The sequence below is a fragment of the Pyxicephalus adspersus genome, chromosome 5, assembly GCF_032062135.1.
Source record: "Pyxicephalus adspersus chromosome 5, UCB_Pads_2.0, whole genome shotgun sequence".
Classification (NCBI taxonomy): Eukaryota; Metazoa; Chordata; class Amphibia; order Anura; family Pyxicephalidae; genus Pyxicephalus; species Pyxicephalus adspersus.
Genome location: NC_092862.1, coordinates 9,097,696 through 9,110,913, shown reverse-complemented (window position 1 = coordinate 9,110,913; position 13,218 = coordinate 9,097,696). Strand labels below are relative to the sequence as shown.

Genomic DNA, 13,218 nt, shown 5'->3' with positions numbered 1-13,218 from the left:
TTCTTTTTGGACCCAATCCAGGAAAGCTCTGGAGGAGTCAAGGGATTTGCAGAAGTAAAAGTACATTTTTTTTTGTTTTGTCTTTTAGTTCAGTTCCGCTTTGTCACAGCGCTGGGTCACAGGTTGAAATCTCGGCCAAGAAACTATCTGCATGGAGTTTGCAGGTTCTCCTTGTGTAGTTAGGTTAATTGGCTTCCCCCTAAAACTGACCTTAGACTGTATTAAAAGACACATGACTATGACAAAGACACTAGATTGTGAGCTCCTTTGAGGGACAGCTTGTGACATGACTATGGACTTTGTAAAGCGCTGCATATTATGATGGCGCTATAATAATACTGGATAATAATAATTGCCAATGGATTTGAAGTGATATGAACTTAAGCTCATATAGGTGTGATTATCAGGTGTTCATACTGTAGCTTCTGTTCCAGAATTCTGTGTGTCCAAAGCTTTCCACAACAACAAACAAAATAATGAGCCAATAAATACTTCATGAGCCTGTACAAAGCGGAAAAGGATAAATTATAAATATTGTTTACGCACATTTTTTTTTTTAACCTGAACATGACCTGTTGCCAATGTTATTAGGAAACAAATTATAGGGTCAGAATTTATTTTTCCAGGACAAATTGGCAAGCTAAGCTATGTGCCATTGTATACATCTATTTAGTATTCTATTCCCTTCTCATTATGGAATGAGTACGTATTTTTGACTATATATAATATCCACATATATTTGGGTAGATGAATTTCATTTATTTTTATCATGCATTGATTTTTTTTTTGTGTAAATGTATATCTTATATGTATCTCTGTATCTTATATGTTCTGTAAAAAAAGAGGATTAGAGTGTATTTACGGTAGATTATTTTTTTCTTTCCTTTTTGTGTATTTGATTTTTTTAACTTTTGCTTTTTTGTATTTTTTCCACAGAAAAAAAATAAAAGTAAAAGAATGAGGCTAACGAGAGACCTTTAAAAGCAACTTTAAACTCACCTTCACCAGAGACTCCAAAACATTGCCAAAATGTTGATATTTCATTGAAGTTATTACATTTTAAACTAAACTTCGTCTCCTCTTTCTATCAGTTTACTTTCCCCTCAATTAGTATGCTCTTGGCATATAAACACTGCAGCAAAACTCTTGTTCTGCTTCTCTCTTGTCCAGCTTAAGCTCTGCTATTGGGCCTGATTTATTAAAGCTCTCCAACGCTGAGGAGGATATACTTTCATCAGTGAAGCTGGGTGATCGAGCAAACCTGGAATAGTCTGGTCCAGGATTCAAAATATTTGCTAGCAAATTACTTTGAGGAAATCCATTCCAGCTTTGATTGATCACCCAGCTTCACTAATAAAAGTGTATCCTCTCCAGCCTTGGAGACCATTAATAAATCAGGCCCATGGAGTGGAGGCCGATAGCAAGTCAAATTCAAGAATTACATTACTTTAAAAAAAATACATTTATTGAAATATTCATGTAAATAGAGCTGCATTTAGTTTATAGTGTTTTACTGATTTTAGAATCAACACCAAAATGTATTTAAATTATTTTTTTCTAAACAAGCAGGTTAGAGCTGCCGCTGATGAAGCACTAGAAGAAACAAAACACTGCCCAAGGTGTCCCTGGTGTTCTTCATGTCATACCAGAGGTGGAACCTCATCATTATCAGTGAACTCGCCATCTTTATCCTTTTCTTCTTTTGCTCTGCAGTTGTGAAGCTGGATGGGCCCTTGGCCCCTGCTGCTCTTTTCCTGCACAATATTCGTAACATCGGGGAAGGAGTACAAGTTTGGATCGACTTCTAGCTTTTCACTTTTTTTCTCACTGCTGATAAAAAATGAAGTTAAGTAAAAGATGAACAGACCCTTGCTAGAAACAAATTAGCATTCTTGTCAATATGTAGATTTAATTAAACATTTTTGGGCATGGGTGAAAAATTGTTTTAAGTTCTTCTGTTGCATTAATACTGAAGGTACAATCCAGTCAAACATTTATATGTTCACCTGCTGAGTCAGTCTTACTGCTTCCTTGATGACTTGATACCAATAGTTGGTGACAACATTATCTTAATGGGAAACTAAGGGAATGTTCAGACAAACTGCCACCCAACAATTCACATGCAGCTGAAAACACAGAGCTCTCTGATGAGCATGCACACATTCCTACCTATTGTGTACTATTCTCCCCCTCATCTTAGATTGCAAGCTCTTTTGGGCAGGGTCCTCTCCTCCTCCTGCATCATTATTTGTATCTGTCTCTCCTTTGCAAATTCAAATTCAGGCTCCTGTGCCTTGCCTTTATATCCCCCCTAAGTTCTTGTCCCACTTACCTTTCTGACCTGTGAGCTGCTTTCTTCGCTCATCCAATGACCTACTAATGACTTCCTCACTCAAAACCTTATCAAACGCACGGCTCAAAGTATTTTCTAGAGCTGCCCCGACTCTCTGGAATGGTCTTCCTCATCCTATTCGGCTTGCTTCTACTTTTTGCTCTCTTAAAAGAGCACTCAAAACCCAACGCTTTAACCTCACCTACCAGTCTTCATCTGGCCCCCTAAACCCTCACTACTTCCCATCACTCCATATCTCCCCTAATATTGTGAACTACTTCCCCAGATTGTAAGCTCTTCTTGGTGGGATCCTCTCCTCCTCCTGTGTCACTGTCTATCATCTGCAACCCAATTTATTGTACAGCGCTGTGTAAGATGTTGGCGCTATATAAATCCTGTTTAATAATAATAATAACCCCTATCTAATGTACAGTGCTGTGTAATATATTGGTGCTTTATAAATATAGTTTAATAATTTTAACAAAATAATTTATCAAACGCTTCCAACCACCATTGTGGCTTCACTATAGGCCATGCTTGAGTAGTGGCAATTGCACAAGGACAAAGGAACAGCACATCTGAACAAGCTCAAATGCTTCCAGGTCAGACTTTTTACATCAAAGTAAACTGATAACATGGTAAAGGTGAAAATGAGACAAATGCTCCACCTGCTGGTTCAAAAGGAGAATGATAAATGTGAGCATGTAATATTTTTTACAGTATTTGTATAACTACATTTTAATTACTTCTTCAGACAATCAAAGAAGAAAGTATATCTGAAAAATTGTTTGTTTGTTTGGACAGGGGGAAGAAGAAATACGTTTGTGAATTTACTATGAGTGTATGTGCTGTGAGTTTCTGGAGACTACCCAACACTTTATGTCTACTTGTTACGCAAAGCAGGAAGAAATGAAACTTTGGGAGAGGTCATAAATGATTTTAGCAAAGAAGGGAAACGTTTTGGTCCTCTGTAAAAGTTCCCATAGGAAAGATTTCCCTTCTCTTGTAGAGTCGGGTGCTGGATGTATAAGGGAGACATGTTCAGTAGGGACAAAGACAACGTTTAAAGCCCAACTGTGTTACAGCATATAGATCACTGCTACATGGTCCAACATTGATCCCGTCTGGGGTTCAGCCATCTTCTTGTGAGCCCACATTAGTCCAAAAAGGACCTTTGTGGCTGTGAAATGTGCACTAGTATTTGCTGTAATGCAGTAAAAGAGATATATTTTACAGCGTATTGGCCAATCCTAATGCTGTGTACAACTGCTGGCTATGACTCCTGAAACAGCAAGGTGAGAGGTACATCTGTGGCATGCACATAGTTTGTTTTTGGTCATGGCATTATGGACAAAGCCCCTGGGAATGCATCCTTCTCTTATTACCAAGGGCTCAGCACAATGTTGTAAAAAAGGAGCTGGCTTCAAAACATGAATAGCACACTCTGGGTCTAATTTATTCTTTAAGACTGGTGGGGATAGACTGTCATGGCAGAACCTGGGTGATCCAACAAACCTGGGTCACCCAGGTTCTGCCATGACAGTCTCTCTTCGCAAGTAAAGAGCTTTATTAAATCAGGCCTTCTGCACCAGTGAAGACCATTCACCTCCAGAGATGAGGACAGGCTCCGCTCCTGCATATCAAGTGTTCTGCAAGAAGACACAAAAAAGTATGCACACAACAAAAGAGGAGACAGGACTAAGGTGCGAGGAGTGAGACTAGAGTTGGGGTTTAATTTATGATGTCAGCCATTTAAGATTTTAAGAAAATGTACAAAATGTGTATAGAACGAGTAGACACGGTGCTGCCCAGTATAAATGGCTATATAATAACTGAATGCACAGGAAAAAAATCTGAACAAGGGATACAGGATATGCAGCCACATACATGAAAGTGCAGAGGTTTCATCCATGATGCCACACAGAACCTCTATGTCAGCTCTATGCCTCCAAATCTGGACTTATCAGCACATAAAAATGTAAAGTCCATTTCATCCATTTGCCAAAGCTCCTAAAGAAAAAAAAGCAGCCCTCCCTTATCCCTGCTTGGCCTTGCCCATTCATCTTGCTGTATCACAATAATTGCAAAATGGTGCAACTTTACACATATGATGATGTATTGGATATAAAAGTTCCTGCACATCAAAAGAAGGAATGTCAGTTTATACGTCTACCACTATATTAGAAAGAAGTGATAAAGATCAGCAGTTATGGGAAAAACACTGTTCTCAGTACTTCTCTAGAAATCTTCTCCAGAAGTATGACGCCAAATTTCCACAGAATAAATGTCACCCAGGTTGTGATTCTATCTGTGCTATAACCATTACTATTTTGGTTGTAAAATGAATGAATAACAAGGTGTTTACTGCTGAGTAATGATTTAGGCAAGCTGATCTGGTTGCGTAAATATATTTGAGATTCTGTTTATGCCTCAGTCCTCTAGGGATAATGACTAAGAATATATTAATAACATAGAAGAGAACTGTAGAATGTACCTGCAATGATAAAACACTATTTCTATCCATGTGGCAAATAATACAAAGCAATAGCATACATAACACCAAGTCTCACCTAATTACCCATGACATAAGGATAGATTCAACAAATGATTATATTTATTATTAGTGTATAAAGCTGATAACCTAAATCCAACTATGTATGTAGTAATACAAAACTACCCCTTCTCCCATACTGTCCCTCATAGACTCACCTCAGAACCAATGAAGGTCTTGGTCAGAGCAGCCCAAAAAATAATTAAATTATCATTGTTTACTACCAGTACTGTATTATTATTATTATACAGTATTTATATAGTACCGACATGTTACACAGCACTGTACAAAGTCCATTGTTATGTCACTACACAGGGGCTGACAATCTAATGTCCCTACCATAATATGTCATTATTACAGTCTAAGGTCAGTTTTGAAATGTGGGAGGAAACTGCAGTACCCTCGTACACACAGGGAGAACCTGCAACCTCTATATAGATAGTGTCCTGAGCGAGATTCCAACCTGGGACCTAGCGCTGCAAAGGCCAGAATACCAACCTCTGAGCCACCTCTGAGCCACTGTGCAGTCAATGGATCTGGTCCAGTATTCAAAACATTTGCTAGCAAATGATTTTAAAGAAATCCATTCCAGGTTAGCTGTTTCACCCAGCTTCACTGATGAAAGCGTAACCTCTCCAGCCTGGGGGAGCTTTAATAAATCAGGCCCACTGTCGGCAGGAACAGCAAGGTAAGATGAGCTAATTTTCCCAATAGTATCCAAAGTTTGATGCAGTTTTGTGACCTGTATGGTCAAAGAGCTATGTCACTGATAGAATAGGAAGGATTATCCTCACAGGGAAAGTCTTTAGTGATAATATACAAAAAGGATTTACCTAACCCAGAAGTGAAAGTTGAGCGCAGATTAAAAAATTATAAAGAAGTAGCTGGATGTGTACTGATAATGTGCATCGTGCCAGCCAAGCGATAAAGATTTAAGAATCATGACCTGAAAAGATATAAAACATCCAGGAGAATGGAGAATAAAGGTTAAGTAAGGAGAATAATGGAAATACCCACTGCCAGGGTACAAAGTCCATTATGGGTTTAATGGCACACAGTAAGAAAATTAAGGTATTACTACTAAGCTGCAGAATGTCATTTAAAATGTTATTATTTTTGCATTTAGTTTCAAATTGTTCTTACAAAAGGTTTATGCAAAGTTTGGCTAAAGCTGCTTAAAATACAACTAAATTCTTGTATCCCATCATGCTACTTTAAAACTCTAAAATTTTCTGTGATGACCTTTTCTAGTTAAGGTGACAACCTTTATGATTACTTAAGATTACTTATGATTATTAATGTACTAAAGCAATGCTCTGAAAGGTCTAATTGGACATTACCTGTTCTTCACTTTATTGCATTTTGTTTTTTCGGCTCCAAGTGAAGTCGTTTGCTTTTTATGTATCAGCTCTGATGCCTGAAATACAGAAAGAGAATACTTAGCAGAAGTACAGATCTTCATATAAAATTTTGTGCATATCTAAATGAGTGAGCCTTCACTGTGACTCTTGAGGCATTTTTCCTTCCTTCTATAGTCCAACGAGACGTGGCGCTTCTGCCTATCCTACAATCAACCACTTTTTGGCCCCACAGCCATGAAAAGCTCTCCTCATAACTAATTAATGGTCCCCAATACCTAATATAAAATGGCTGCTACATGGAAAAAAGACCAGTGATTTGTTGCAACTAAACAGTCACTCCCATATGAATCTGATCATAGAGTCACTCTGATACTTAATCCACATCCGATGAGGAAGCAAAAGTCGGGAAACGCGTTGGATTTTTAGAACTCACTCGAACCTTTCTATCAATCTACATTCATATGAGTATTATCTATGGACCCATACTGAAATATGTGAATATAATAAAATTGTACTGAATAATTTGTTTTGAATAGCTTTATGAGAAAATGTAAAACTGTCACTGATTTTCAAGTAAACTACTTGTACACTGTACAAATATACCACCCTCTCTGACATAGACCAGTCCTTGTTCTCATGTTAAAACAGAAGCTTTAAATCTCTTAAAGGTAAACTATAGTCACTTCTGTATATAGCCATAAAGTCACTGGCATTGGCACATCACCGTGATATTTTATATAACAGGTCTACTTTTCTATTATCTTCAGTCATTCTGGAAATGCATGAAGCCATGTGTCAGGTCATTTCAACTGCTCACTGTGCAGGATGGTTGGCTCAGTGGTTAGCACTCTGGCAGGGCTGGATCTCAGGTTCATGTCTCGGCCTGCATGGAGTTTGCAGGTTCTCCCTGTGTTTGTGTATTTGTGTTTCCTGCGGTTTCCTCCCACAATCCAAAAACTGCAGTTAGGTTGATTGGCTTCCCCCTAAAAACTGACCTTAGACTGTGGTAGTGACATATGACTTTGGTGAAGGCATTAGATTGTAAAGCCCCATGAGGGAGAGCTATAGACATGACTATGGATTTTGTACAGCGCTGCATAATATGTCAGTGCTATATAACTACTGTGTAATATTAATACCTGTGGCTTTTGCTACAACTGCAGGATTTCCTAATGAAGCCTCCTATTACTACCAAGCTTTAGTGTCTGATCCTCCAGTCTGATGCCATCATCTTTACTGGCAGTTTTAGTGAATAATAAAACTGCATTAAGCCATAATAACAGGTCTTAGCTGTTTCAGTGTGTCACACAGCTTTCTGATGTCAAATTACCAGTTTCCTATTTACTGGCAGCTTGAGCTACTTTTACCCTGTATGATGCCATAATGACAGATCCAGTGATTGATACACATACTGGTGTTCTCAGAATGACAGGTCTCCCTTACTGAAAGCTCAACAGTTTACATTATCTGACTCCCACCATTGGTTCTTATTCTCGGATATTGAATGATTCTATAAATCAAATTCCGACATTATAAAGGTACAAGGGGGTTGTGTGACAGGTTAACAGGATTAAGCATCTTTGTTTTGCGTCTGAATTGTGCTTAGCAAATTCACAATTTTGGTTGAAACAGATGGCAGGATCTTTATCCAGAAGCAGATAAGTGTGACAGATATGGTGGTGCCCAAAGGAGCTCTGCCCTATTGGATTATGGATTGAGAAGAATGCACTCCAACCTGGAGTGTAATAGTGGTAACAGAATGGTAAAGAAGCCAGGAATCAATGGCAGCAAAGCAAGAAGGGAGAGATGTTGGTGGGGAACAAAACAGAAGAGAAGACAGTGAGGATCAGAGATGGAGGTGGAATAGGGTGGGAGAAGAAGCAGTGGGGACCAGTGACTATGAAGCAAAATGGGAGGGGAGACAAAAGGAATATGTTGCATTGGAGCAGGATAGGATAAGGAGGTAGATTTATCAGTAGTGGTATTGATGATAGAGTAAGCAGAGGGATCAGTATGAGTGGAGCAGTATGGCAGAGAATGAGAGAATGCAGTAAGGATCAGTGAAGGTGGAACATGATGGGACAAGAAGCAACATAGATCAGCAGCAAGGGAGGAGGATAGGAGGGAAGGTAGTGCAGATTATAGAAGGCCCAGTAAAATGGTAAAACAGGCAGCAGGGATCAGTCCTAGTGGAGCAGGGTGTGAAAGGAGGAAGAAGGGATTGGTTAAAGTAGAATGAGGGGAAGCAGCTACAATCAGGGGTGGTGAGGAAGAATAGGGGAGAAGAAAGCATGAATCACTGATCGTGCAGCAAGATGGGAAAGGAAAAAGTGAGGAATCAGTGGCAGTGAAGCAGGATGGGAGAGGAGGCAGCAGGGAGAGTAGTGGAGAAACAAAAGAGGCAACAATATCAAAAGTGAAGGGGCAGGATGGGAGAGGAGGAAGTAGAGATCAATGGCAGAGGGGAAGTAATCAGTGGTAGTGGAGCAGGATAAAATGGGAAAGCAGCAGGAATCAGTGGCAGTTGACCAGGATGGGAGAAGAGCATTCTCTCCTCATGTGAACAGCTCAGTAACTTTATGAAGTAAGGTGGAGCTCAGTAGGGAACCTAATGCATTGTGCTGTAACTAGCATTTCCCCTTCAATATAAACTTGTCAAGTTTAACCAAAGTAAGTAAAACTTAGAAATCTTCCTCAGGTAAACCTACAGAGGTATAGTTAATAAAGATTAAAGATCTGACTACAAGCTATACCTAGCTATGGCTGCTTCACTGCAAATTACCAATGGGCCACCTTCAAACCTCCAGCCAATGTAAAACTATGTTTCAATGCCAAACTAAATTCTACCAACAGTAGCTAGTAGTCAAATTCTAACACCTGTACTTCTTTAAGAGCTGAATGGGCCTGAGCTCACCAACAATGGGTTAAATCCAAATTAGAATCTAATAGGAATAAAACTTCAAGCAAAAAGTGACATTTTGCTGTGTAATAACCAGAATAATGCAATTTTCTTCCTAATGAAGTAATTTCATGTCTGCTTAATATTTCAAAAGGGGATGGTGGAAGTGAAACTCAATTAAAATAATGTGAAGGGGTTCAGTGCATTCTGAAAGTATTAAATTAGGTTAAAAATAACAATACTTTAATTTCCTGAGGTCCAGCTCAGTTTTCTTCAGCTGTATAAAATTATGTACCCCTTAATGAGAGACAATGTTTTCCATATAACCCCCAGAGTGATTTAGACTGTGGCTTAGAAATGTCTCTATTTAAAAATTTTTTTGAGACAAATACCATGTTAAACAACACCTAAACAACCTGAATTAATCTCTTAAGAACATGTACACTACAGGACCAAAAAGTAGACACTTGAGCTTCACAGTTCATATACGGACCTATTACATGGCCAAAAGCCATATGGTGAGCTTGTTGAACATCCCATTTCAAAGCCATGGATTTAATTATAACCGTACACCCTTCCCTTTTGTGGCTTTAAAGCCACAACCTGTGATTACTCATGAATCCCTGTTCCATCGCAGGGAGCCGCCATCTTCCTTCTTCTTTACTTTCCAAAAACAATCTTTGGTCATCTTGATTGGTCATTCTGGGATGATGTCGCACAGGAATTCATTCATTCTTGGATGAGGTGACCTGGTTCCCAATTGGCATCTCCATTCATCTATTTAGTAGTGTGGAGGTCAGGACTCCCAAGATCCTCCACGCCAAACTCATCACACCAGGCCTTTATGGAGCTGGCTTTGTGCACAGGGACACAGCTATGCTGAACAGAAAAGGACCTTCACCAAGTCATAATAGTGAAAGTGCACAAAGGTTTAAAATGTCCTGGTATCCTGTAATGTTGACAGAACTATGGAAACACCTAAACATCAGCAACTTGCAATCCCTGTACAACCACAATACAGACTGTGGAAGGCAGAAGCAGCACAAGAAGCCAATTAGATTAGCTACAGTACTCATGTGCTTACAAAGAATATGTTGAAGGAAGGAAAGAGCAAAATGACAGAGTTTGCAGCTTCTTCTACTATCAATCAAAAGCGGGGGGAAGGACAAGACCTGTAAGCGTACCTGTACTACAGCAAAGAAAAATTAGGCCTGCTACCCTGCTACTCAGGGTTTTGATGCGTAGCAGGGTTGTATAAACCTCAGAACTGGATGGACAGAAATACCAAGCAGGTATGGGAGCCCAGCTCCCATATATGTAATTAATCTGTATTTATTCTGATGTTTAGCCTAAAGGCTGTTCTTTTCCCCCAATAATACCATTTCAGCCATGCCAATTCACCTGTTCCTATACAATCATTTTCCAGGGGGTTACAGTGGAGGATACAACTCACAAATCCTATAAGGTGAAAGTCATGCAGACTGGAAATCAGCTGTAGACATACACAGACCAGCTTACACCTACGCAGTCACAAAACACTTTCCAAGCAAATCCACTTCACCGCTTTCAGAGAACATTTCCTGCTCTGCAATCACAAATTACCGACAGATTAACATTTCCTCCTGCAGACTTTGCAGAGGGATTGCCGGGTCTGGTCGAGATTAGCCGCAGTAATACATGTCTGTTTCTCAAACACAGTTTAGCAAACTATTTCTAAACAGTTCTTTACAAAATGCAGGTTTGTTCAGACTTTACATGGAATTGGTCACAATAAGACTTATACAGGAATCTGAATATTCAGTCCTATGCAATCTTTTATTGAGGAAACTAATGTCTCACAAATAGAACTGAACTCTGGAAGCTATACCATAAAGACAAAGGACGAATGACTAGTCACCCGTGTTGTCTGTGGTCTCCCTGCTGCTGATCTAGCTCCATTACTTCCAGTCTTCTGCATTGTATCTGGGTGGGGGATGGCCAATTTAGTAAAGGCAGGGCATTGCTTCCCCAGGTCGAAGCCACCAGTAAACGAACAGTGACAACAGCAAGGATCGTTCCAAATATCCTAAAGCTACTTATGACAGCAATGCTTTAGATTCCACCCTACAGATATACGGCTATGAGGACCAAATCTTTTTATGGAAGGACCGTAGACTAGGTACATTTTTCAGGGTACTGCAAAGACACATTTCTAAATTTTCCCAGTGCAATAGCAAACCTTCACCTCCCAGTGAAGTTTAGTGCAAGTTTTTGTATTTACTTCATCCAGATTGTTCAACTTGAAAGTCATAGGTCATTTGGTTTACAGTTTCCCATGACATGTCAGTGTATGTTATGATAGGTTGTTGCACTGAGAGGCCATTGCATAAACAGCACAAATATTGTGTCCCATTAGGCTACCCACTCACACAACACCCCCCAGATTCCTGTGGGTTGTGTTGTTCTCTTGGGATGTTTTCTCTTGGCAGTTCAACATATGCAACAATTTGATGTTGCTGCATGAGGTGCCATGTTATAAACATAAGAGGGTTAAACCATTGGTGAATGGGAGAAGGCCCCTAGTACCCCTAGTAAGTAGTCTTTTGCACTTGGTGCATGTTGGAAGCTGATATACAATTTGCTGTTGTCCAAGTGATTACCAAGTGTTGGCCAACGGAGTTGTCAGCTGATATGCTCAACCTTATGCAACAATAAAAAAATATCAACTTCCTCAATTACTTGTAATCTTATTTAACTATTCTTGCTTTATGGCATACACCTTTATCACTGTATAGCAATAAGGTGACACGCCTATTCATCGCTATTAAGTCTACAAGGCTGTTATCTCTGTCACATAAAAGATTTTGAGATTTACAGAGTTCTGTCCCACATCACAGCCCTGTCTGGCATGGAAGGAGACCTGATTTTGTATTGCTGCATTTAACTAACCCTTACAGGTTCTGTCCCTCCCCAAGCCTGTGACTGGACTGCTAAAGGAAAAGTCATAGATTAATGAGCTAATCTCACTCTCACCAAGCCATCTTCTCCTATCACATGGACAATTTTCAGAGAGACAGAGCTGGCTGGAAATGTGGCAAATCTAAATCCCCATTGTATTGAAAAAGAAGATTCTAATTGCAGTGCCCACAAACCAGGAGGTCATCAGTGGCTGATGACATGACAGTAAGAACCCAATTTTCCTGACACGTGCACCTCTTCCACTGACCTAATTTTACATAATGGCTGCTACATAGCTCCACTACTGTACTGTAATCAAGAGAATTGTGTTTTTTACACAGATTATTTTACTTTGGGACACAGGCCAGTAGCAAAACTATGGGCAATAGGGAATTGGGAGACATTTATTCTCTGCTATACCAGATAGTATTTCTGCTTTAAAATATGTTATTAGAAATAGGTTAATTAAAATGTAATACGTTCTCTATTCAGCTTATGTTTAATTGGGACAGTTTCCAGCAAAATGTAAGGGAGAAAAAAAGACACCGTATGGACATGACATACCTTTGGCATGGTGACCACCAAATGGCCAGTTGTCTGGGATCTCTTGGCAGTGCTGCTGTCTGGTTTCACTTCTGCAGGAAGCACAAGCTGGAACGGCTAAAAGACAAAGAAAAAAATGGTTACAATAAAAAAAGCTCTTTTAGCAAAAATACTTTATTTTTACAGCATTTATATATTTTTTATGTCTAAACTTGAAAAACAAGACTCAATTATCTCATCTATGCAAGGAGGCAAATAAATGAATGAAAATAATATGTTAAAGTACTTCCAGAAATTTCAATTTCAATTTTGTACAGATAAAGGAAGAATTAAAACCCCTATCAGGTTTAATTTTTGCAGCACTAGGGAGATTCCACTTCCTGTCTTAAACATGATACTATACATAAATTATATAAAATCTTTCCAAAGAGAAAAAAAATCATCTTTGAGAGTTGTCCTTGGGATAAATCTACTCATTTGAGGATCTTCCCTTACCTATTGCTCTGATGACTCAAAATTGGATTTCACCTAATTGTATGCGTTTGTGAGGTCAAAAGAACAAATAAAGGGAGTGAATTTCCCCTTAGGGACACCA

The 13,218-nt window shown here is 39.2% G+C and overlaps 1 protein-coding gene across 3 annotated transcripts in view; it reads right to left on the bottom strand.

Annotated features, from left to right (window-relative positions):
* Window positions 1-1,456: 1,456 nt before the first annotated feature.
* The window catches only part of DNAAF11 (dynein axonemal assembly factor 11), a gene marked incomplete at its 5' end in the record, with an annotated part of 31,904 nt that continues 20,142 nt past the window's right edge, over window positions 1,457-13,218 (bottom strand). Inside the window, 3 exon segments of one of the 3 annotated variants that reach the window (XM_072413269.1) lie at window positions 1,457-1,830; window positions 6,224-6,300; window positions 12,645-12,740. In XM_072413269.1, the coding sequence (XP_072269370.1) occupies window positions 1,641-1,830; window positions 6,224-6,300; window positions 12,645-12,740 (363 nt within the window). 3 annotated transcript variants of the gene reach the window in all.